The sequence below is a fragment of the Ipomoea nil genome, unplaced genomic scaffold (assembly GCF_001879475.1).
Source record: "Ipomoea nil cultivar Tokyo-kokei standard unplaced genomic scaffold, Asagao_1.1 scaffold0865, whole genome shotgun sequence".
In the NCBI taxonomy this organism is placed as follows: domain Eukaryota; kingdom Viridiplantae; phylum Streptophyta; class Magnoliopsida; order Solanales; family Convolvulaceae; genus Ipomoea; species Ipomoea nil.
Window position 1 is genome coordinate 277,353 of NW_017617293.1, and position 27,425 is coordinate 304,777.

Genomic DNA, 27,425 nt, shown 5'->3' on the forward strand with positions numbered 1-27,425 from the left:
CTGCCAATATTTCAGCCTTGCCACAGTTTCAAAGCACCTAGAGTAACGTGAGGCTTCACTCATCATCGCAATGTGAACGGCAATGGAGCAAAAAGAGCATAGGAAAGAAAGAGTATTAGTAATAATAAAGGCCTTAAAAGCTGCATTTTGTAACAATAATGGGTACCCTTTTTCTTCGTGGTATCCTCCTGGCATTGCAATAGCAGCCGCAAAGGTCATGGTTAATATCAATGTTGCCACAACGATGCTTGTTTTACCCTTTCCTATCATAGCTTCAAGTATCTTTTCCTCAGTAGGAATATTTACTCCGTGTTCTGGATCTTGTATCATGCGGTAAGCAAATTTTCTACTATGTAGAAGTCGTTTTCTACTCATGTCCTGTGGGGCAGTGACTCTTTGTGCTTCAATAGGAGTTGAGAGTAGAGAAAGTATGTATGGACAAATATAACAGAATCAGTAGTACTCAAAAAAAGAAATTAAAGTGTACTCACTGTCAAAAACGCAAAAGCCATGCCAAATATGGATTGGTGTTTCTTATTGAATGCAAAGTAATTCAGCATAGGGCGCCCAAATATAAAATAGTCCATAGTTCTGCTGTCAGTAATGTCAAGCAGGTGCAGCGGTGTGTTGCCATCCTCATCTTTGTGAGTCACAAGGTTTTCAAATTGGCCGGAGCTTTCTTCTATATGTTCTATCACATTCACTTTCTTGCTCAGTATTGCTTCATGCAATACATTTTGCCCTTTGCTATTCAGCATCTCCCATTGCTTCATGCAATACATTTTGCCCTTTGCTATTCAGCATCTCCCAGCAATCTGGGCACCTATTTGATATCTCGTTCATCATTTCAACATTACTATGCCTTGCTGCTATGTGGAATGTTGTTGTCCACATAGTTTTGTCGTCGTCACTGCCCCTTGCAGGAATGTAAGCTGCAGATGTTTTTCTCTCAAGTATCATGCGAGCAGCTTTATCATTGTTATTTTTTGCGGCATAGTGTAGTGGAATCCAACCAAAAATATCAATTTCCTCGCATAAACAAATCTTTTTTTCCAACAGTGATTTTGTGCATTCTGTGACAAACTCTTCACAACTACTTTCAATGTGATACTCCCAAAATAGAATCTTTACTGACTTAGATATTTTAGTGTAGCCAAAACCTGTCCGTCATATACCATAACATACTCAGTAAAATTAATTAATTAATTGCACCATGATTATGATAGATAGATCATAGATGTTTTCAAATTAATAATATAAAATATTCCATACCAAGCTAATTTAAAAGGTACGATTTTGATTACATACATATATAAAAGTAATGATTTATTTTTAATTCAAATTAGTATTAATTTTATTTTACAAAAAGTATTACAATTTCTTTCATAAGAAACAATTTACATACATATAAGTATTACAATATTTAGGGTTGGGGATTCAGCATTTTGGGATAAGTATTACAATATTTACACTAAAAATTAAACTTTGTAAGTATATATATCACAATTTCACTTGTAAGCTAGTATTACAATATTAGTCATTATCAATAATAACAAACTAGCTTGGTTAGCGTGAGTGGCCATGCACTCTCATTCTTATGAAACTGCAGTGTGTGAACCATACAAAATTGTAATAGACAATTTAATTTGTAGGAATAACAGGCGTTTGGTATACTTTATAGCAAAACTCTAATAGGCAATTTATTTCCTTCATTTTAATATTACTAGCTCCGATCTTATTATCCTTACATGCAATGTTGTTGAAATATATATATATATATATTATTCAATTATCAATTTAATTAACTTTTTTTTAGTGAAAACAAAACACTAACTGTTATTTAATTTGGTATAGATCTAACTTAGAACATATTATACCTTGTCCATGAAATAATAAAAGAACGGTTGATTAACATTATATTTTGAAGTATAAGTATTAAATTTTAATTTTGACTCGACTCGAATGTCTAAACCACAAAGATACTAAGACAGTCTCTTAAAATTTTTATCAAACCTGATAAGATAGCTGCGTGGAGAGCATTGCGACCCAGCGGTCCACCATAAGTAGGATTTTTGCATGTGTTGAGCATTTCCTCCAAGCAGCCATGAAATTGCAACTCTGCTGCTATGTAAATCGGTGTCTCTCCGTCATCGTTGGCAAGGTATTCAAATTGAGGATCCTCTTGAATCAGTAACTTGACCACCTCCAAATGCCCCATTCGCACGGCCTTGTGCAAAGCAGTGTCTTTCACATCATCCCTCATCTCTATCATCTCCCTCACTCGACCACCTGCAGATTCCACATCTTCATGCTTCTTAATGGCGCTGAAGATGACAGACACTACGTCATCATAGCCCTTCTCTGCTGCACAGTGTAGCACACTTTCATTTCTGTTGTTCTTGGCAAACAACAGGGACATGGCTGCATCATCATCCTTTACTTCTTTTAGGATCTCTTTCACCAAATCTTTGTGACCATGGATTGCTGCAATGTGCAGTACAGTATTGCCCTTCGGCGTAACTTGACGCCGGCGAGCATCTTCCGGCATCTGCCGTAAGGCCTCATGGTAATCTTCAACTTTGCCTTTCACCACTGCTTTGTATAGAAAAGGGTTCATCTGATCAATGACCATAGCGGGTTCCATAATGAAATATTTCACCAGTACGTATGCACTGCTGCTTGCTAGCTAGTTATATATGTATCAAAGATTGTAAATGAATTGGTACTTTGGGACAGCTAGCACTGGCCACTGCCTTCAATCTTATCCATTTTATGCTCATTTAGTACGTTGACCCCACTAATTAGAAAGAAAGTTGCTCACAATGAATTTAGGTGTATTTGAAAATTAGAAAAATGAATTATAGAAAATGAGTCATTTTTCAAAAATATTGATTTCCTTTCTAGTGTTTGACCTGATTGAATTTCAAAAAACTATCAATGGTGTGTATAGTTCATTTTATAGAAACTGAGCAAAATTGTATTAGTGTTATTTATTAAAGACTATTGGGAATGCTTTTACTGTGAATGCATATGGAGTTCCAGGCCCACCATGTCAAACAGCGTTTGATGTTTCTTATTAAAGACCATGGGGGTGTTTGGTTATTGGCTTATCAGCCAAAAATTAGCTGATTTGACCAAAATTAGCTGATTGACTGGTCAATAAGCTGTTTAGAAGTGTTTGGTAAATGGCTGATTGGCTTTGGCTGATTGGGCCAATCAGCCAAAAATTTAAACGCTAGGGTAGGCAGCGTTTTGGAGGAGCTGATGGGTTTTATTTATTAAATGGCAATTTTAGCCTTAGAATATCAATTCCTTTCACCATATCCCTTTCTACTGCTTCAACGTTTCCTAAATTTGCTTTTTACACAGACAAACAGAGCAGCATTTCTAATAGATCAGACCTCAAGTTTTTCAGGTTCATCTTCATCCTCAAAACTCACAAATTTTTTAAATCACTAATTAAAAAAAAAAAAAAAAAAAAAAAAAAAACAGCAACAACAACTAAATTCAGAACTCACAAAAATTTCCCATCACCGTCTTCTTCATCTCTCCTTCGCCATTATTGCGGTCTTTTTCATCTCAATTGCCATCGCCGGGTGCTTCATTCTCTTCGCGATCGACGTTCTCCCCATCTTCTTCGCCATGGCCGTCTTCTTCATCTTCTTGGCATAGATGCCTTTCTCATCTTGCCATCGCTGCTGTGGGTAGGGATTTTGACTGGGTTTACCCAGCTTGTGGTCTTGTGGGTAGGGATTTTGGGATAATAACAATATCGTGTGGGTTTAGGCATTTAGTTTAATAATAATAATTAATAATAATAATAATAATAATAATAATAATAATATTATTATTATTATTATTATTATAGGGCGTGCTGGCATGGGTTTAGGCATTTAGTTATAATAATAATAATAATAATAATAATAATAATAATAATAATAATAATAATAATAATATAATTATTATTATTATAGTGAAATAAATAAAAATAATACACTTATGAAAAACACACACTTTGCTTGCAAATATAATTGGTGACTCAAATTTTAGAATCATTTATAAATAATAAAATGGGAAAATGACACTTTTTCCCCCTAAGTTATATACTTATAGCACTTTTTCTCCCTGAATTATTTAAGTGGCTCTTTTTCCACTTGAAATATTAAATGGACATATTTACCCTTAAAAATAAATATTTCATTTATTTTTCTTCTCTAACAAATTATTACTATAATTTGGTTCAAACCAAAGAGATACTATAGCAACCAAACCAAAATATTCCAATTACAATTTAGAATCAAACGCGATACTTAGAGTTTATTAAAATCGCGAGCCGGAATGACCGGCTCATGTTTCGAACTGAAAAAATAAAATAAATTTTTTGTTGAATGTAGACTATTTTAAAATAAAAAATAAAATTTTAAAATAAAGACGGTTCAAAATCGTGAACCGGATCCGGAACCACCGGTTCACGATTCAGGGTCCAGTTTTTTTTATTCATAAATTTAATAAATAGAAATCTAAATATTGGGTTTTAGATCTGAATCATAACCGAAAACTTTTAATTCGATTACTATAGTGTCCGGTTCAGTTCGAACCAAACCGTGGTCATTGCTACATATACACAATAATTTGTTGGAGAAGTAAAATAAATAAAATGTTTACTTTAAGGGTAGAAATGTCAATTTAATATATCAGGGAAAAAAACCACCACTTTTAAAATAATTGAGGGGGCTAATGTGCTTACATAAATAATTGAGGGGGAAAAAGTGCTATAAATATATAACTTAGGGGAAAAAGTGCCATTTTCCCTAATAAAATTATTATTATTATTATTATTATTATTATTATTATTATTATTATTATTATATGTTAAAATAACATAATAAACACATATCCTTAAAGGTCATTTTACATGTAATCAGCTATCAGCTAACAATTAATTTACCAAACACTTTTCTATAATCAGCTAATACTACCAGTTGGTCAAACTAGCTAATATAATCAGCTATCAACTACCAGCTAAATGAATCAGCTATCAGTTATCAGTTACCAGCCAATTACCAAACACCCCCCATATATATAAGAATCAATGTTTGGTGTAGGAGTAAGAAATGTGAAGCGGTATATGTTGCCATCCTGGTCATAGTAGAAACACATCTCCAGTGGTCTGTCATTTCACATCTCCCATAATAGAAATGCAATTTAATGACAGACAGTGTGAAATGACAGAGTGGTCTGTCATTTCATATGGTCTATCAGAATATCCTTTTTCCAAAAATTTCTCACTTTTTAAAATGAATTCCACTTCCACATCATCAATTTTGTTTTCTCTTCTTTTTTAAAATGAGTCCCACTTCCACATCATCAATTTTGTATATAATAAAATAATATTAAAAGAAATAATAAAAATACAAAAAGACATAAAAAGTTGTGCAGTTGTCCTTTTGCAGCTTTTTCTTTCATTGGCAAATTCTCTCTCCTATTTATATTTTAGCAATTCTCTCTCCAATTTCAATACACATCAGCATAAAAAAAGAATAAATCTCTCTTCCATGTCATTTAGAAAGGGGTAAAATTTCTGGGATGGGGTTAGCCTCAGTTCCAATTGGAGAGTGGTCTGTCATTTCACAAGACCAACTAGGCAGCTCCTAACGAAAGTCAAACTTGTAACCTTAACTTGTAGTTATCAAATTAACAGCATGACAAACTTAATTGGGCTTATCCCAATTCAACATCAACCATCTTTAATTTGATACACAGTTAGCTTGCTATAGTAGTGGTGACATATAATGGAACCAGCTATGCGCATTATTCCTCATATGAAGCCGGCTTTGTATAGAGCGGCAGGCAGGTACACTTGAAGATTATTTCGAGGCCCCCTGGCAGATGACGGCTGAAGGAGCTGAGGACTGTCAAGTTGGGCCAAATGGAAATACTGTGCTGCACGTCGCGGAACTCCACGATGACAATATATAACTGTTTAAATTTTATTTGATGAAGAAAAGTTAATGAAAAAACTGAAACTGAAAAAGAGACATTGTCAATTTTATAAATATTACAAACTTGAAAGTTTACAATGATTAAAAAATTGACTCCATAATTTTTTTAATAAAATTTTCAACCGTTGATAAACCTGGATGAGCGATTGAGATTAGTCCTCCCCCAAAGAGGGTTGTTGGGCCTGAACAAATATAAAATAAATATATAATAGATTTAATTCTAGTAAATGTCCTCTGAATATAGTGATTTTTCACATTTGGTCCTCGTCTTTTAATTTGGACAAATATGACACTTGACAATCAAAATCTTTCCACTATTAGTCCTTCTGTCATCTTAGCGTTAGTTAGCTGTTAAATTAGGGGTAAAATTGTCATTTCATTGCCTAAGTTTCTTTTTCCTCTTTTTTTTTTTTTTTTTTTTTTTTTTTTTTTTTTTGTTCTGATATGGAAAGAAATAGAGCCAGAGGTAGAAGAACATGGCGTGATTTTTCTTAAGGTACGAGAAATCGCAGAGGCTGCTACGTGTGTGAAGCTGTGTTTCTTTTTCCTCTTCTTTCTCCATTTTGGTAGTTGATGATGCATGGACAGGAACACCAAAGGCTCTAAAATCTCAAAAACAAATAATAATAATAATCAACGAAAGTTCTACTTAGCAGCAATAATTGAATTAACAAACAAAACAAACTTTATCCAATAGCATCAGAGCCTTTCATGGTATTCAATCACTTGCAGGACTCGATAATCATGATGTGGTAGAAGCCGTCCATAGGTTAGACATCTCTGATTGTAGGATAACATATAACTTATGAGACCATCATTGGGGGGAAACGGAAACTATTTTCTGGACATTTTTAAACCATAAATGAGTATGCCAATTGTCTACTGGACAAATGTCTTATGAATCAAGCTACATGATCGCATGTCTTGAGAACCAGTTCAGCTATCTCCGTGGTAGAAACAATGATGGCATGAACCAAACCCCAACGCATATACATAATAACACCATGTTTCTTAGCTATGTTATGAATTGAAGATCTTGGTGGGGGAGTTTTGTCCAGCAAATGAAGATGCTCGAAAAGGGGAATATCCTTTGGGCTAGGAGGGAGTTTTTTCTTGATGTTCCGTAGCTCACGGAGAAGATAGACAACGATGGCTACTGCTACAGTTGTCCATATCCAAGCCATTGCTGCAATGATATGAAGCTTTTTCAATTTACAGAATTTGTGTTCAATATCACTATGGAGAACGAAGAGGAAGAATAGACTCATGCAACGAAAGGACGATTTTACTCTTGAATTTCACATCTAACTAACACTAAGATGACGGAAAGACTAATGGCGGAAAGATTTTGATAGTCAATTGTCACATTTATCTAAATTAAAAGACGATCACTAAATGTGAAAAATCGCTATACTCAGAAGACCTTTTCTGAAATTAACTCAAATATAATATTTATATTAAAGAGTCAAAATAGAATACTCAAAGATAGATAATCTGATAATCAAACTATATTCCGAAAACAATTAAGCCTCTAGAATTTTAAAAAGTTGTAATTACACACATTCTTATTGATTTTAGAATATTATCTCTTTTTAAGATGTGGATTTAAACTAGAGATTACACCAGCGGGAGTCCCTTAACTATTGCGATTTGCGGCCCCGTTCTTATAAATAAACGGGGTGGGTGCGGGAGTCCCTTAACTGGTAGGGCCATTATTTTTTTTTTTAATAATAATTTTTGTGGCCCCGTTCTTATAAATAAATGAGACCCTACTATAAGTATAAGCACAATCTTTAAAACCAATATTGTAAAATATATGGTTTTTATTTCAAATAAGTATGAACCTTTAAAACCAATACTCTAAATTAAGTTATATGATTTTTATTTCAAATAAGTATGAACAGTGTAAATATTAGGCTCTCTAAAAATTGAGACCCTGTAATGTTGCCCATCTTGCTAGTGCCTCTGTCACTTCTCATCCAATGTCCGACTCAATTGATTTCCCTATACACACAAAAATGAAAATCAATACACGCGGGAGAAAATCCCTACAAAACACCACCATATTTTTCACACAAAAACATCGACATTTCACCTGAGCTCGGAGAAATTGATCGATTTCATCATGTTAATTGGTGTTTGATATGCGTGGTCAAATCCTCCGCTAATACCGAAAGCAATAGAGACGATTGCGAAGATTGAATAGACAACGAGCTTTGTTGTGAAATCGTTGAGTCTTGATGATTTTGAAAGAATACGTCAAAGTCTGAGACACCGGCTCAAAACGGTCGCCCAAATAATAAATAAATAATACAAGCTATAACCTTAATAATGAAATAGAAATAAATCAGAAATAAATCACAATGTTACTGGTATGCCAGTAGGAGCGAGAAGACTCAGACCACCCAACCAGAAGGGGTTTGGTGAGCTAAGGGATGATTTTTAAGGCGAGGAAAAGCACTCTATTTATATTGTTGAAGGACTCACAGATGGTTGACAAATGGACAACATCGGATAACCTTCATTCTTGGCCACACATGTGTCCCCCAACTACTTTGTTTTTATCGCACTCCCATGCATAAGTGGAGTTTCTTGCACTTGAGTATAAAAGATCTTGAGTGACTTGGTGGTCTGGACTTGTGTTATTATACTTGAGATTGTGGGTTGGAATCCCATGACTTTGTATGAGATGATTGACAACTTTTGTTGGACGCCACTACACTATACCGTAAAACACGGTGATTAAGATTCTGATTCTGTACAACTTTGTTGATCAAAAAGACAGTGGCTTCACCTGCTTTCCTTTTCTAGTTATTGGAGCTATGTTGATTATAATCATATAGTGACCCGACTTAAGCGGATGCATTTGGTGTTCAATAAACGGCACCAAACTCCAGATGACTTGTTCAGCCAACCTAACAATGCTTTTAAGTAATGTTGCAAAACATGTTAGGCGCCCTTAGGCGCCTAGCGCCGATTTCTTTTTTTTTTTTTAATTAAAAAAATTAAAAATTAAAAATTATCAAAAATTACCAATAAAACATAAGGTTTCCATAATTATTTCTTACAAACTATTTACGTAAGTGGTTGTAAAATTGTTCAAAAGATTGTTTAAATCATCTAAATACATGAAAAACTAAAATTAATAGCTAAAGAAGCATTTTTTGAGAAATTAGTGGGCCAAACTGCCTTTGGCCATTTTCGGTGTATAGATCTCGAAAAAATACGCAATTTGAAATTTTTTTTTGTCCAAAATGGACAATCGAGTCAAAAGTTATACCTCGACAAAGTTTTAAACCTAAACCAAAAAAAAAATTGGCCGACTAGGCGGGCCGCCTAGACCGCCTAGCCGGTCGGCCGCGGAGGAGGCCGATTCCGGCTTTCCTCGCGGCGACCGGAGTCCATCAATGCCTAGGCGCGATTTTTACAACACTGCTTTTAAGCATATCTCTGTAAGTATACTAACTTCACTTCTATATTCTTAAAAATATGATCATTTTATATGTTATCACTGAACCGCTAAAATTAAATTAAAGATAATTTTACTAAATATTCATTTACGAACCACTAATACTATTAAATGGTCAATAGGGCGGAATACCTCAGCGGAGCCTGAGTGATAGGAGAAGTAGACCTCGTGCTGACCTGCAAGAAAATCAGGAGACAAGCAGGGATGATACTGATAATTTAGAAGAGGAAATTAATGGTATTGTTGACTCAAAGTGTTTTGTCAAAGTTATGTGCAAAAAGAATTAAAGTTCTATAAAGGAATACCACTCCTAAGAGGAATAGTTATTTAAGAATACTAGTTCTAAAAGGATTTGTTGTTGAAGATTTTCTAGTTCTAGTTTGATTAGGAATAGCTTTGCTAGTCACGAATATGTTAGGAGTAGCTACTATAAATAGGGGCTGTTCTTTATTGTAGAACTCTACTACTCAAGCATTCAACATTAATCTGGTAAGGTATGAGAGTATTTGAGAATAGGATACTAAATTTCACCTAGAAAGTAGTACGTACATGTGTTTAGGTTTCAATAGTTTGGTAGGAAAGATCATTCTATTGTGTCATCTCAGGTTCCAAACAGTGTACGAGAGAAATGAAAAATTCCTCAAAGAGGCTCAAGAAGAACTAATAGAAACACAAAAACGAGAGGCCAAGTTAATACAGGAAGTTAAAGTGCTCACAGAAAGGCCTAATTCACCAGTCATAGCATCGGATGAAAGTTATACAACTGAAAATCTTGAAGTGTCACAACATCACTTTCGACATCGAAGGAGAATCAGATGCTACTACTGTCACATGCTGGGTCATATAAAAGCATGCTGTTATAAGAGGCAAAATGATCTTCAGTATAGGCAAAACTGCAAAGCTTTGGAAGACCAGAATAAACATGTTAACAAGAAAGTATGGGTAAGAAAGGAACAAACACAAGCTGTCGCGTATACCTCAAAAACAAGCCAATAACAAAGTGTTTGGTATTTTGACAGGGGATGTTCAAGACATATGACAGGAAATTCACATTATCTTGAGAACATCCAATACAAAAATGAAGGGCATGTCACTTTTGGAGATGGAAGAAAATGACAGATTATCGCAAGCGGTACCTTGAATGTCCATGGACTGCCCAGATTACCAAAAGTCTTTTTGGTACAAGGACTCAAAGCAAACCTTATCAGTATAAGTCAACTGTGTGATGATGAACTCAAAGTAGAATTTTCCAAAGAGAATTGTAAAGTCTACAACCAAAAACATGAATGTGTTATGATGGGGAAAAGATCATCTGATAAAAGCTACACATGGGATGATGATCTAACCTGTCATTAATCTACCATCAATCAAACACCACTGTGGCATCAACTATGGGGGAGAAAGATAGAGATCAAGGTTTTTGCCAAAAATTTGACAAAGGGGGAGAATGTTGACTCAAAGTGTTTTGTCAAAGTTATGTGCAAAAAGAATTACAGTTCTATAAAGGAATACTAGTCCTAAGAGGAATAGTTATTGAAGAATACTAATTCTAAAAGGATTTGTTGCTGAATATTTTCTAGTTCTAGTTTGATTAGGAATAGCTTTGTTATTCACGAATCTGTTAGGAGTAGCTACTATAAATAGGAGTTGTCCTTTATTGTAGAACTCAAGCATTCAACATTAATCTAGTGAGGTATGAGAGTCTTTGAGAATATGATACTAAATTTCCCTAGAAAGTGATACATGTGTTTAGGTTTCAATAGTTTGGTAGGAAAGATCATTCTATTGTGTAATCTGAGGTTCCAAACAATGTACTTTAAATATTGAGCTTTTAGTGAATTTAGGCAAATTCTCATATTGAGAAGTGCCTCGAAGATTAGGGTTGTTTGTTCGAACTGCGTTACAGATTGTTTGTGTTACAACTTCAGTATCGACATCACTGTGTGCTGCGTTTTTACAAATTTCAGGTATGTTACGATTAAGCAAAACAATGACCATGATATCTCTGCTACATTGATATTAACCATAACCTTTGTAGCTGGTTTTACGTCCCAAGTGGATATAACTCAAAACAACGGAAGCCATCCTCTCTGGAATTTACGCGACTTTAGAACTTTCAATTTTCGTCAATGGCGTTTTATTCTACGGCCTCATCTTTCCGCTTATTATTGTTTTTGGGAGAAAATTACACTTTTGGTCCTGGACTTTAAAAACTAACAATTTAGTCCCGTAACTATGCAATTTTTAACACATTTGATCCTCACGACCATATGTTGCCGGAAAAATATAAACCATTTTTAATTATTTCTCTAATTGTCTGAAATAGAGTTATGAAAATATTTTACTAACTGGAATATTTCTCTAATTTTCTGAAAAATTGGAGAATTAGAGAACAAAAAACAGAATATATGTTTACTAGCACAGTTTCCCATTTCAAAAACGCGAAACAATTTTCCAATTTTCTGAAAAATGGAAAAACTTTTAAAATATGTTTTTAAAATAGATAACAGAATCATGTATCATATATTTGGTTATATGTCACTATAACAACATTCTCACCATTATCTATTGATTACTATTATCATCTTCTTTAACTTATCACCATATTCTATCTTTTCTACTTGCATTATTTATTTAAACATAACTTATTTACTTACGTTTAAAGTTAGACATTGACATTATCAAAATTAAAAATTTAACTATTTATCAATTTTTAGGTTTAGATTGAACTCAATTGATTATTGGTTCAGATATTTTAAGTTAATTATGATATATCGTAATACAATTTTGGTCCGGATATTAAATATTGAAATTTTACATATATTAGAATTCAAAGTAAAAATTATATATTTATTTGCATGCCATTCAAAGAAAGAAAGACATAAGGAACATGGAAAAACCAAAAAAGAAAAATAATAGAATAATTAAATAAGGAAGAATAGATCAACAAAACAGAGAGGATAAAAAACATATCATCCAGATGAGAACTCCAAACCTTTTGACCTCTTCAACTCCGATCCAGATTTTTTGGAGGAGACAACCCACTCGGCCTCACTATAGGCAAATTAAACGTGTCTGCCGAATATACTCTAATTTTGTTGCATAGACATTCTATATAACCCATAACCCAAAATAACAATAAAGAAGCCTAACATTAAATCAAAAATAGCAAGAGGACGTAAAGGTGCTAAAGTGGCATACATTGCACACAGGAACGCAATTACTACTCCGTAACATGAATAAAGAAGCAATGTACCCTGCCAAAAAAGCAACCTTGCCAAAGTTTCAAAGCTCCTCGAGTGGAGTGAGGGAGGCTTCACTCACCATGGCAATGTGAATGGCAATGGAGCAAAAAGAGCATAAGAAAGAAAGAGTATTAGTAATAATAAAGGCCTTAAAAGCTGCATTTCGTAACAATAATGAGTACCCTTTTTCTTGGTGGTATCCTCCTGGCACTGTAATACCGGCTGCAAAGGTCATCGTTAATATCAATGTTGCCACAACGATGCTTGTTTTACCCATTCCTATCATTCCTTCAAGTCTCTTTTCCTCGGTAGGAATATTTACTCCATGTTCCGGATTTTGTATCATGCGGTCAGCAAATTTTCTACTATATAGAAGATGTCTTCTACTACTGCCCTGTACCATAGTTTAATAGTTTTTTATATAGTTAAGTTGCTTTAATTTTAAATATGTGAATATTTAATTTTATGTGAGGTTAAAATATTAATTAATTCAAATATTAATTTTTTTTTTTATACTTTCTCAAAATTTTAAGCCCAAAAAATCAATGTCCACCATCGTGAGTCGATCTTATGACCACCCATTTGGAATAGTATGTAACAGAGTTGACACCACACTACATGTAACAATTAACTATGATCTATGAATTTTGTAACTGGGAGGATATATAGTGTTGTATGAATAATATGAAGAAAAATTGTATTTAATTTAATTATTAGTGGGCAGTTGCATAAAATAATATAGAAGCTAATTAATTAAAGTGTACTCACCATTTACTCTCAATGATATTAAAAAATAAGTGAAACAATGCTCTCTAGAACTAAGTCGCCGGCGAACAGCGAACGCTCACTGGAGGATCGAGATTTGTTAGATAGAAGTACGACGAAAACGAAACGCGGTGAGGATCCGCAAGACCTTGGCAGTTTGTCACCTATGTGGGACGTCATTCCAGAAACTCTGATCCCTTGCTAGACGCGGCTGAACCAGCCCCTACATGAGAGAGAGAATTTCTCTCCGACATCTTGCAAGCAATCGTTACGAGGAGACCGGCCGTGCAAAACAGTAGAACCTCGCCTAGACGAAGAAGCCATATCTGATGATGAGGAAATGGAAGAGGATAAGAACACTACTGACTACCCCACGATCAAAGTTACATGAGCTGAGAAGGCAAGATTGCGAAGACCATGTCGGCGATCACTCATAATCAAAGTCTTGGGCAGAATCTAGAACATTTTGTCACACCTTGAAACAATTTATCCATGATCATGACTCGGAGATTGTGTGTTTTTTGGAACCTAAAGTTTCAGGAGACCATGCTAATTGAATATGTGCCAATATTGGCTTTGATGAATGGCTTAGAATTGAGGTAGTACGATTATCTGGTTGTATATGGGTATTTTGGAAAGCTTCCATACCCATTGCTATCCAACACACAAACCCAGAGTTTGCAGTGCTGCAAATTAATGTTGGAAACGCAGAGCCTTGGACATTATCATTTGTTTATAGAAGCCCAGATTATACTCTTAGGAGGAAATTGTTTGAAGAGTTGTCACAACAGAAACTCAGCATCCATGGACCTTGGGTTTCTGTGGGTGACTACAATTTAGTTTTAAAATAGCAAGAAACAAGCAATACTAATAGTTTCTCCATCTCTCGTTGTGCAGGATTCAGGGACTGGATCTTTAGGGAAGGCTTCACTGACCTTGGCTTCACAGGAGTTAATTATACTTGGATGCAGGGCACAAACCAATCGACATTCAAGGGTGTGCGATTGGATCGAGCCCTCTGCAATATTGAGTGGAAGACTCGATTCCCGGAGGCAGAAGTAGTACACCTCCCTATGGTGTGCTCAGATCACACACTGCTATTATACGGACCACCAAGGATGCTCCGACAACACAATTGAGCAAGAGATTTAGATATAATGCACTATGGAGTATACATCCGAGTTGTCAAGATTTCATATGCTAGAACTGGAGAGTAGGGGGAGCTTAGACAATAGCTTGCAGCATCTAGTAAAGGAGCTAAACAATTGGAATAGAAACATCTTTGGCAATATATTCCACAAGAAGAGGCGACTCCTTGCAGGAATTAGTGGGGTGCAACACAGCTTAGTAGTAAATCACAGGTTTGGTCTCATTAAACTAGACAGAAAGCTATAAAAGGAACTAGAGGAAATCCTATACCAAGAAGAATTGTTATGGTTTCAGGGCTCACCAGAGGAGTGGATCCTGTCTAGGGATTGCAACACACAGTTTTATCGCACAACAATAGCTGTTAGGAAGTCATCATCTTCAATCAAGAGACTTAGAAATGAAAATGGTGAATGGATATCGGATGACATGTGGATGCTCGACCATATACGTAGCTACTTTTGTACTCTATACTCAGATGAAGAACACATGGTGTCACAGGAACCTCTCACAGGCCTTTTTCCAGGATTGCAAAGATCTGACTGGATAAAGATCAACATACAAGCCTTTTCAAAACGACTAAAATTGAGCAGGCATTGTTTGATATGTCACCATTTAAAGCACCAGGGCTGGATGGTTTCCATGCCGGTTTTTTCCAAAGTTCTTGGCATACAGTCCGAAGCTGTGTAACCATATTTTCTTTGGACTTCTTCTCTATTGGTTGTATTTCGGAAGGGTATAATGACACAATAATTTCTCTTATCCCGAAAGTCCCTAACCCAAACTTTGTCAAACAGTTTTGCCCCATTGGATTATGCAATGTCTTATATAAACTCATTTCAAAGACTATGACAATAAGGTTGAAAGATACCATGCGAAAGTTAGTAGGGCCTCATCAAACAAGCTTTGTACCGGGAAGGCAAATCACAGATAATATACTTGTTTACCAGGAGGTGCTAAACTCCATGAAGACTAGAAGGAGCATTGTTGGCTAGAAGATGCTGAAAATAGATTTGGAGAGGTTTATTTCAAGCAATGCTGCAGGATATTGGGTTCACTGCTACATGGGTTATAAATGTCATGGCATGTATTGGTACGTCCAAAATGGCCATATCTTGTAATGGCAGAACCTCAAGTTGGTTTAAGTCGATACGTGGAATACGCCATGGAGACACCATTGTTAAAGATATGTGTGGCTGATATCTTCTGTTATTATATTTAGTCCTAGTCTAGCTCCAGTATAATAGTTATTAGGCTAGTTGTTGTAACTGATAGCTATCTTTTCTCATTTGTAAAACTATTTATAGCTGCTTGTGGTTTCATCAATAAATCACTTGTTCATAATCTTTACATGGTACCCAGAGCCTAAAATCTCCTACGAAAGAAACTATTTTTTTTTTCTCTCTCCCTTGCTTCCTTCCTACTCAATGGCGTCTACCACCCAAACTACTGCTCCAGCCACCACTGAAGTCATCCAGCTTCACACTACTACACACTTCCCTATCAAACTCACACCTGCGAATTTCCCAGTATGGCGCCGGCAAGTCCACGCTACTCTTGTTGGACTTGATCTCCTGGGATATGTTGACGGTTCCATCAAGGAACCAGACAAGTTCATCGATTCCGCGAACACCGTCGCTAACCCAAGTCATTTCGTTTGGTATCACCAAGACCAAACTATTGTCAGTGCACTTCTGGGGAGCTGTACTGACACAATCCAGCCGGTCATCTCCTCGGCCACAACAGCCAGCGATGCAACGTCTCATTGCCTGTTACGCTAGTGCCTCTCGAGGACGCATCATTTCCCTCAAGGCAAAGCTCACCACAAACCCCAGAGGTTCTCGGTCCATTACGGCGTACCTCACTGACATGCGGGCTATCGTTGATGACCTTGCTCTTGCTCAGTGTCCAGTCACTGATGAAGATTTGGTCGTGTATTTGTTGACGCAGCTTGGAGAGGAGTACAACTCCATTATCTCTGTAGTCCGCGTTCGTGAAACACCCATCTCGTGGGGTGAGTTGGCGGATATTTTAACTGACCATGAACGCCAGTTGAAGGTTGCTGATGATACACGCCAATCACTATTGGCAACAGCTAATGCCACTCAACGGACCTCGTCCTCCCGGAATAACCAGCAATCGAACTATGGTCGGAAATATCACAACAATACTGCTAATTTCGGAACCAACCATACGTCTTGGCAACAATGGGGGACTAATCGCCCTACGGTTATATGCAAATTTTGTAACTCCGGTTATATGCAAATTTTGTAACTTTGCAGGTCATGAAATAAAGGCATGTCGCAAGCTGGCTAGGTTCCTAAGGGAACACAACGTTGTCACTACCCAGACCTCTACATCGCCTACAGCCCATTCTGCGCAAGCGTCTCCACCCTGGCTGTTTGACAGTGGAGCATCGCATCACGCCACCCCTAGTATTAAGTCGTTGCTGACACTCTCCGAGTATAGTGGTCCTGATGAAGTGCGCCTGGGTGACGGTAATTCCCTACAAATATCTCATATTGGTCGGTATGTAATTTCTACTTCGTGTTCTGTTCTTACCTTAGAAAATGTCTTGCGTGTTCCTCAGTTACACACTAACTTAGTGTCTATATCCCAACTATGCAAGACTAATCGTGTGTCTGTTGAATTTTTTGATTCCCACTTTATTATCAAGGATATTCGAATGGGGATTTCTCTACTACGGGGAGTGAACAATGATGGTGTTTATTATGGTCCAGTTGCTTCTCACCCATCAGTACACACTACACAAATGTTGCGTTTGTCTCAGTGGCACCAACAGCTTGGCCATCCGTCTAATAAGGTGTTGCAACTTGTGTTACAACGCTGTAATGTTCCAGTTTCTATGTCATCTCTTCGACAATTTTATTGTTTGTCCTGCAATATGCATAAAAGTCATAAATTGCCCTTCACAAGAAATACTCTAGTTAGTACTAAACCGCTACAATTAATCTATACTGATGTGTGGGGGCCAACTGAAAAATTTATTGATGAATTCCACTATTATGTAATCTTTGTCGATCATTTTTCAAAATACATTTGGCTATACCCTATGAAGCGTAAGTCAAATGTGTTTTCCATTTTTACTCAGTTCAAAAGATTTGTGGAAAATTTTTTTAGCCTTTCGATTATTTTTGTTTACTCAGATAATGGGAGAGAGTTTATAAAACTTGTACCGTTTCTAAATGGTCATGGTATTTCTCATTTTACCACCCCACCACATACTCCTGAGCATAATGGTGTTGCAGAGCGCTGACATAGGCATGTCGTCGAAACTGGCTTGTCTCTTCTTCAAACTGCGTCCCTCCCGTCCTCGTACCGGACCTTTTCTTTTCAGACGGCTGTCTATCTTATTAACCGGCTTCCAACACCGGTCTTAGGTAATAAATCTCCACTTTATGTTTTGTTCCATCAGTTCCCTAACTATGATAAGTTGCAGCCCTTTGACTGCCTGTGTTTTCCGTGGTTATGCCCCTACAACACTAAGAAAATTCAACCAAAATCACGACCGTGTGTCTTTCTTGGTTACTCCAGCACTCAGTCTGGTTATAAATGTCTGGATCCTGGTTTTAACCGTATTTATGTATCTAGGCATGTTAGATTTGTGCCCCATGTGTTTCCTTATAACAATTTGCAAAACTCGTCTAACAGCTTACCTTATGATTCCCATGGTTCAGAATCACGCAATATTTTGTACAAGTCGTCTCCTTTGTCTATACAGGCAGAGATCATGGGTCTTCCAGCTCCAGTTTCAAAACCCGTTCCAACACCAGTTCCAACACCAGTTCCAACACCCATTCCAACACCAGTTCCAACACCAGTTCCAACACCAGTTCTAACACCAGTTCCAACACCCGTTCCAACACCCGTTCCGACACCAGTTCCAACTCCGGTTCCATCTCCAGTTCCAACTCCAGTTCCAACTCCGGTTCCATCTCCAGTTCCAACACCTGTTCCAACACCATTTCCAACACCCGTTCCAACTCCGTCACCGTTAGTTGCGTCCAATTCGTCATCTCCCACTATTTCAGAAAATGGCCAACATGCAGCTCAGTCCGTGTCTGACTCACAACCTATTTCCACCTCCGACACGTCTCAACCATTGAGTAATGTTCGCCGTTCCACCCGGGAGCGTCGCCCTAATCCTAGGTATTCCGATTATGTCATTAACCAAGTTACGTCACATCCCTTGCCTCCCACTTTAGAACCTACTACCGTCGCCTAGGCTCTTAAAGATGCTCAGTGGAGGAAAGCGATGGATGAGGAGTTTGAAGCGCTCAAGCGTAACAAAACGTGGCAATTGGTTCCCCACAGAGCAACTGTCCCAATTGGCTGCAAGTGGGTTTATCGTGTCAAGTGCAAGCCAGATGGGTCGGTTGACAGGTATAAGGCGCGGCTGGTTGCCAAAGGGTTCCTCCAGACTGCTGGTCGGGATTATTTTGAGACGTATTGCCCGGTTATGAAACCGGTGACCATTCGTGTGGTTTTGATGGTTGCCCTGAGTAACCGCTGGACGTTGCGCCAATTAGATATCAATAATGCGTTTCTTCATGGGACATTGCATGAAGAGGTGTTCATGGAGCAGCTACAGGGGTTTGTGGATCCTTCGTTTCCATCCCATGTTTGCAAGCTTACTAAAGCTCTATATGATCTTAAGCAGGCACCGAGGGCTTGGTACTTGGAACTATCGCAGTTCTTGTTACGGTGTGCCTTTGTGAAGTCACAAGCAGATGCTTCTTTATTTGTTTACTCTGCTAATAATGTCGTCGTTTATTTCCTGGTGTATGTGGATGATATTATCTTAACAGGTAATGATGTTGCTTGGCTTAATCGCTTTGTGGACACTCTGTCAGCTCGTTTTGCTCTCAAAGACCTTGGCTCCTTACATCATCTTTTCGGCATTGAGGTTATTCCATCGTCAACTGGACTGTTTCTGACTCAAAGTCAGTACATGACTAATATTCTAGTTCGGTTTAAGATGGATGGTGCAAAGGCTGTTTCAACACCGCTAGCTACCTCGGACAAGTTGTTACCTGCACCGTCTGGTTCTACACCGGTTGATATCACTCAGTTTCGGCATCTCCTCGGCTTGTTGCAGTACCTGGTCATAACTAGGCCAGATGTATCCTATGCGCTCAATCGTCTTTCACAGTTCATGCACTCACCTACAGAGCTGCACTGGCCTAAACGATTGCTTCGGTATTTGAAGGGCATAGTCTGTCATGGCTTGTTTCTCCGGGCTGGGCAACCACTTTCGCTGACTGTGTATACGGATGCTGATTGGGGAGGTTGCACTACTGATGGCCGTTCCACCACCGCATACTTAGTGTATCTCGGTTCCAATCTCATATCTTGGAACTCCGCTCGCCAAAAGTCCGTGTCGCGCTCGTCCACGGAGTCTGAGTACCGAGCCTTGGCAAATGCTGCTGCAGAAGTCTTATAGGTAAGGAATTTGCTCGGTGAGCTTCGGTTGCAGCTGGTGAGGCCTCCTTTTTTGTTTTGCGATAATCTTAGCGAAACCTATGTGTGCAAAAACCCGGTGTTCCATTCGCGTATGAAGCATCTGACACTTGATTACTTCTTCGTTCGTGACTTGGTTGCTAATGGTTCACTAGTTGTTCGGCACATCCCTTCCAAAGATCAGCTAGCTGACTTCCTTACCAAACCCTTGGGCCCGGTCCTTGTTTCTTCAGTTTCGTTCCAAGATTGGAGCCTCCGACGGATCTTCAATCTTGCGGGGGTGTGTTAAAGATATGTGTGGCTGATATCTTCTGTTATTATATTTAGTCCGAGTCTAGCTCCTGGATAATAGTTATTAGGCTAGTCGTTGTAACTGATAGCTATCTTTTCTCATTTGTAAAGCTATTTATAGCTGCCTGTGGTTTCATCAATAAATCACTTGTTCATAATCTTTACAACCATCTCCCCACTATTGTTTGTCATCTGCGTTGAACACCTTAGCCATATTATTAACCTTGTTGTCGAGGCAGGAGCTTGGAAAGGAATCAACATCACTCGAAAGGGGCCAAATATTACCCAATTATTCTTCGCGGACGATATGGTTCTCTTTGGGGAAGCCTCAATGCAATAGGCAGTTGTGATCAAGAAGTCCATAGAGAAATTTTGTAAGTGTTCGGGCCAACGAGTGAACTGCCAGGAATCTTCTTTATTCTTTTCCAAAAACACAAAGGAGGAAGTACAACAAGCCATCACGATTATTCTAAAAATCCCTAGAGTGGAGGACATGGGCAAATACCTTGGTATCCCGTCGATCCATGGAAGATTGAAAAGGGAATCATTTATAGGGGTGATTGAAAGAGTCCAGAATAGACTAGCTGGTTGGAAAATGAAAACACTTTCATTGGCATGAAGGCATGTACTTCTGCAGTCTGTCTTATTGGCTATGCTAAACTACATGATGGAAACGACTCTCATCCCAAATGGAGTATTATCAAGCCTAGAGAAATCTTCCCGTAGTTTCCTATGGGGGCTGCTGTTGGTCAGAGGAAATGTAGCCTTGTTAAATGGGATACAATAACCAGGATCAAGGAATAGGGCGGCCTTGGCATCCAAAAACTAGAGTAATGAACCATGCTTTATTAGCCAAACTTAATTGGTTGGAAAATGTTAAGAATTGATAACAGCTTGTGGGTGGATATTATGAAAGCAAAGTATATAGGGGTAGCTGCGATCCGTCCACATGGGCAGCAAGGAACAACCTGTCTAATGCGTGGAGGGGAATCCTAGAGTTGTGCCATTCTGGATAAAGGAGCAAAGAAAGGGGTCATGAATGGTAGAAAAACACTGTTCTAGCTAGATTCATGGATCAGACACCAACCGCTGTGCAATGAAGCGTTGGCAACGATTCCCCTACTAGAACTGTACTCTACAATGGCCGACTACTAGGACCTAGCTCAGGATGGATGTGGCATAAGCTTAATACACTGCTGGCAGATGATACGTTGAGTAATCTAGCTGTTGTTGCTATTTGTGAAGAAGATCATTTAGAGGATGAACTTGGATGGGGCGATGAGGGTGCTGGAAAATTCACTGTCAGTTCGGCATATGAAATGGCTATAGGTAATTAGGTACTACTGCAACACATGTGGACAAAACGTGGAGCAGAATATGGAAACTAAAGATCTCTAGCCGGATCTGAACCTTCCTGTGGTTAGCCAAGCATGACAAAATTATGTCTAATGCAAACAGAGTAAAATGAGGATTTACGGCCAATGGTAAATGCATTGCATGTGTGAACATTATTGGAGATACAGAGCATATCATTCGCACATGCCAAAAGGCAGTGGCAATCTGGGAAACACAGCTTCTAACCATTCATGCGAAGACACGAGACATCGCATTTCCCAAATGGTTTGAGCTAGGCATTGGAAATTTAATCAACTGCGGTTGATACCACACCGACAACATTACGTTTGCAGTCACAGTTTGGTGGCTATTGAAATGGATAAATGATTTGGTCTTTTCAAATTTGGACAAAGATGCCTGGTACAAGGTCCGTTGGATTAATTAAGGATCAAGTTAGTGAAATAAATGAAGCGTTTTCAAAGGCTAGTAACTCGAATGCATCCTCTGGAACCAGAGCGTAGAAGCAGGTGAAATGGAATAAACCTCCTATTGGCTGGGTGAAAATTAATGTCGACGGCGGCTCAAACTCTAGCACCAACAAAGCTGGATGTGAAGGGATTGCAAGGAATGGGAAAGGCAATTTGCTTGGAGGTTTTTCCCACAATATTGGGACTTTTTCTGTGATAAGAGCTGAAGCATGGGCGTTACTGACAAGGGTCCAATATGCGCAGGCTCAAGGGCACAATCATGTGATCTTTGAAAGTGATTCCAGCAATGTAGTAGACAGTATCAAGCACAACAAGAAGATGGATCACTTGGCAGATAACTTGCTCCATGCGTGTAGACGAGAACTGAGGAAGATCGCAGAACGGAAGGTAGTCGGCATTGTCGGGGAACAAAACGCATGTGCAGCCTACCAAGAGACACTCATGTCCTCGAGAGCCCGCTGGAAAAAATCATAGAAGTCCTTGCAGAAGATAAATTGGGAGTTCCAGCTTGGCGTCAAATGGATGTTGAAGATTAGTAGCATGTCTTGGGTGTCCCATTTCCCGTTAGATTAAAAAAAAAAAGTGTACTCACCTGTCAAAGACCTTGTGGTCAAGCGGCATAACTGACTCTTCCAAATGGGAAGTCACAGGTTAGAACCCTAATGGGGACATTGACTCTTTGTGCTTCAACAAAATCAATATTACTCAAAAAAAAAAATTAAAGTGTACTCACCTCTATTGTAGCCATCTCCATTAGCCAATTACGTTGTTCCAAAAATGCCATGTCTAACAGAGTTTGGTGTTTCTTATTGAATGCAAAGTAATTCAGTGTAGGACGCTTTATTATAAATTGGTGCATAATGCTGCGATCAGTAACGGCAAGCAGGTGCAATGGGGTGTTGCCATCCTCATCTTTGCGAGTCACAAGATTTTCAAATTGGTCGGAGCTTTCTTCTATATGTCGTATCACATTCACTTTCTTACTCAGTATTGCTTCGTGCAATACATTTTGCCCTTTGCTATTCACCATCTCCCAACAATCTGGGCACCTATTTGATATCTCATTCATCATTTCAACTTTTCCATACCTTGCTGCTATGTGGAATGTTGTTGTCCACTCGTCATTGTCCCCCGCACAAATGTAAGCTGCAGATGTTTTTCTCTCAAGTATCATGCGAGCAGCTTTATCATTCTCAATTTTCATGGCATAGTGTAGTGGTGTCCAACCAGACTTATCAGTTTCCTCGCACAAACAGATCTTCTTATTCAATAGTGATTGCGTGCATTCTGAGCTAAATTCTTGAGTGGGCGGAAGCAGAATAAATATTGGAATCGCGATCAAACTTTTTACTTCGATTTCACGAAGACCTGTCATATACAATCCCAGTTACTATACATTTCATCAAAATTAATTATACTATGATTATGACGTAATTTTCAAATTAATTAATAATGTTCATTGGATACCTAGCTAATTAAGAGTTTTTTTTTTTTTTTTTTTTGGAAACAAGAACTTAATGCATTAAATCTGAAAGAAGACAATTTACAAGATAAGGAGGAGGATCATCAACCACATCTCACAACTTGACACAGAAACGGCTTCCCGAGCAACAGCATGGGCAACACGATTCGCAGATTAAGAGTTATGCTTTAATTTTTATTAAACTACTATACTATGCGTGAATATATATATATATATATATATACACGGAAGGGTTCAAGTGTGGGGATGATTTCCCGTGCGGTTGATGCACCTTAAGTATTAAAATGGTCCACCTTAAGAACACAAACCACACGTATCTAAAACTTTAGGATGACGCACCTTAAGTATACAAACCACGCACCTTAAGTACACAAACCACGCATCTTAAAAACACATACTACGCACCTAAAGTTTTAAAATGACACACCTTAAGTTTCAACAACTCACGCACCTTAAGAAGGAAAAAAATTGTAGCTTAAGAAGAAAACGACGCACCTTAAGCTTCAGGTTGACGCACCTTAAATTTCAACAACTACTCACCTTAAGCACACAAATCACGCACCTTAAGTATAAAAACCACGCACCTTAAATTTGACATAGACGCAAAAATTACCAAATTTCCACCATGTTTTTTTGTTTTTTGTTTTTGTTTTTGTTTTTGTTTTTTATTTTTATTTTTAATTTTGGTACTCCTGGACGTTGATTAACCGCACAGGAGACACCCAACCGCACAGGAACTAAATTGTATATATATATATATATATATATATATATATATATATATATATATATATATATATATATAGGGTCGCACTCAGGTGTGGCGACCCCTTCCCGTGTGGTCATGTGGCGATTTTCAGAATACACCAATAGTTAAGTAAGATATACACCATCAACGTCAGGAAATGCACCACAAAAAACGCACACAAATTAGCTACGCATCACCAACAACACACCATTAGGTGTGAGTAAAAACACCATACAGTGTTCGGAAATACACCATTGGGGTTGGTGAGTTATATGGTGTATGTTTTAGGTCTGTTGTGTATTTTTGGTGTTTTTTTGCATTTCATTGTGGTGTGTTTCCCTTACACTGTTGGTGCATGTTTTTTACACTATTGGTGTTTTCTGAAATTCCGCCACACGACCACACCTAACAACATGACCACATATGACCATTATATATATATATATATATATATATATATATATATATATATATATATATATATATATATATATATATATATATATATATATATATATATGGGGAAGCGTGGGTATAGCTTCCCCTGCTGTTGTGCGGTTAACGCACCTTAAGTACACAAACGAATCACGCACCTTAAGCACACACAACAAAGCACCTTAAGAACACAAACCACACGCCTAAGGTTTTAAAATGGCTCACCTTAAGTTCCACACAACTGACGCATCTTAAGCATGCAAATCACGCACCTTAAGAATGAAACAACGTACCTTAAGAAGGAAAATCATGCACCTTAAGTTTCAACAACTACTCACATTAAGCACAAACCCACGCACCTTAAGCACAAAACTCACGCACCTTAAGCACAAAACCACACACCTTAAGAAGGAAAACCACGCACCGTAAGTTACAACAAATATGCACAATAAACCCACAACCCACGCACCTTAAGCATAAAATCCACGCACCTTAAGCACAAAATCCACGCACCTTAAACACAAACCCACGCACCTTAAGAAGGAAAATCACTCACCTTACATTTGACCTAGATGTAAAAAATTACCAAATTGCCACCGCTTTTTTTTTTTTTCTTTTTAAAAATTTTTCTAATCCTGGACGTTGATTTAAGCAAGATCAATGACTCAAATTTAATCGCACAATTGCACTTGGGCGCACCAACCGCATTTGAACCTAATTATATATATATATATATATATATATATATATATATATATATATATATATATATATAGAGAGAGAGAGAGAGAGAGAGAGAGAGAGAGAGAGAACTTGTGTACAAATTAAATAGTAACTTGAATTTAAACATTTAAAAAAATTGTTAAATGGTAAGACGATTGATCCGATCTGGTTCTTCCTTCATTCCAATATTACTAGCTCCGATCTGATCCGATCCACACATGCAATGTTGTTGAACTTAATATAGTAATATTTAAAAGATCGATTTATTGCTTCATTTCAATATTATTACTAGCTCCGATCCGATCCATACATGCAATTATCAATTTAATTAACTTTTCTAGTGAAAAACAAAACACTAACTATTATTTAATTTGGTATACATCCAGCCATACCCAAATTATGTTAGATAGTAAGTTCTAACTTAAGTTTTAGTTCTGGCCGCATAATTAACTTTTAATTTAGAACATATTATACCTTGCCCATAAAATAAAAGAATTGTTTAGTAGTATTATATTTTTAAAGTATAAGTATTAAAATTTTACTTTGACTCGTACATCTAAACCACAAGGATACTGACTAAAACTTTTTATCAAACCTGATAAGATAGCTGCATGGAGTGCATTGCGACCCAGTGGTCCACCATAGGTAGGATTTCTGCATGTGTTGAGCATTTCCTCCAAGCAGCCATGAAATTGCAACTCTGCTGCTATGTAAATCGGCGTCTCTCCATCATCGTTGGCAAGGTACTCAAATTCAGGATCCTCTTGAACCAGTAACTTGACCACTTGCAAATGTCCCATTCGCACCGCCTTGTGCAAAGCCGTGTCTTTCACATAATCCGTCATCTCTATCATCTCCCTCACTCTACCACCTGCAGATTCCACATCTTCATGCTTCTTAATGGCGCTGAAGATGACAGAGACTACACCGCCATAGCCCTTCTCTGCTGCACAGTGTACCACACTTTCCTTTCTTTTGTTCTTGGCAAACAACAGGGACATGGCTGCATCATTATCCTGTACTTCATCTAGGATCTCTTCCACCAAATCTTTGTGACCATGGATTGCCGCAACGTGCAGCACAGTGTTGCCCCTGGGCGTAACTTGACACCGGCGAGCTTCTTCCGGCATCTGCCGTAAGGCCTCATGGTAATCTTTAACATTGCCTTTCACAACTGCTTTGTATAGAACCGGGTTCATATGATCAATGACCATTGTTAAATGGGTACTTTGGCACAGCGCCACTTGCCTTCAATCTTAACCGTATGTACCCTTTTATGCTTAGCTTGTTGATTGATACCTTTCCGTTGACAATTTAAAACACTACCTAATACTATTTTTAAACACTCCAACCACAATGCTAATCACTCATTAAGTAAAGATTTCCATGCACAGGTTGTACGTTGAGATGTATAAAATTCATTATTTAGTATGGGGGGCCGCCAATCCACTAAAATACTACAACTCTACAACTTGTATAATTCTATATCTAATATGAATCTAAAACAAAATTAAATCTAAAACAAATACACCCCAAATTGTGTTCATATATACATTAAGTATTTAGTATTTAGATGGTAGGGTGGGTGGCGTCTATTCTTCTTCTTCTTCTCATTTTTTTTTTTTTAAATAAAGAAGCTAATTCATTAATCATTAGCTGAAACGTTTACAATAAAGATAGATGGAATGGTTAAACATTCCTTACGGTCAGACATAGAAACAACTTCCGTACGGATGCTAAATAAAACTTGATTCGCAAACTATTTCACAAATTTGAAACTGGATTCTTTGGAGGAACTTAAAGCTCTTTTTAAT

The 27,425-nt window shown here is 37.6% G+C and overlaps 1 protein-coding gene across 3 annotated transcripts; it reads right to left on the reverse strand.

The window, feature by feature from the left end:
- LOC109178705 (ankyrin repeat-containing protein At5g02620-like) lies at positions 1-26,822 on the reverse strand. Of its 3 annotated transcripts, XM_019328245.1 has the most exons (4): positions 2,014-2,827; positions 1,148-1,160; positions 492-1,102; positions 1-378 (listed from the first exon to the last, which is right to left on the reverse strand). In XM_019328245.1, the coding sequence occupies exons 1-3, from the start codon at positions 2,642-2,644 to the stop codon at positions 748-750; spliced, it is 999 nt and encodes a 332-aa protein (XP_019183790.1). In that variant the 5' UTR covers positions 2,645-2,827; the 3' UTR covers positions 1-378; positions 492-747. The 3 variants fall into 3 exon arrangements, with proteins under 3 accessions (XP_019183790.1, XP_019183789.1, XP_019183788.1); XM_019328244.1 differs by lacking the exon at positions 2,014-2,827 and adding an exon at positions 26,207-26,822 and having other exon boundaries at positions 492-1,160; XM_019328243.1 differs by having other exon boundaries at positions 492-1,160.
- Between the last annotated feature and the right edge of the window lie 603 nt (positions 26,823-27,425).

Bases quoted from the DNA above. Each gene is read 5' to 3' on its own strand.
- LOC109178705 (XM_019328243.1), bottom strand. From the start codon at position 2,644: ATGGAACCCGCTATGGTCATTGATCAGATGAACCCTTTTCTATACAAA. The intron at 1,161-2,013 runs GTTTGATAAAAA...TATGACGGACAG, and splicing joins CCACGCAGCTATCTTATCAG to GTTTTGGCTACACTAAAATA.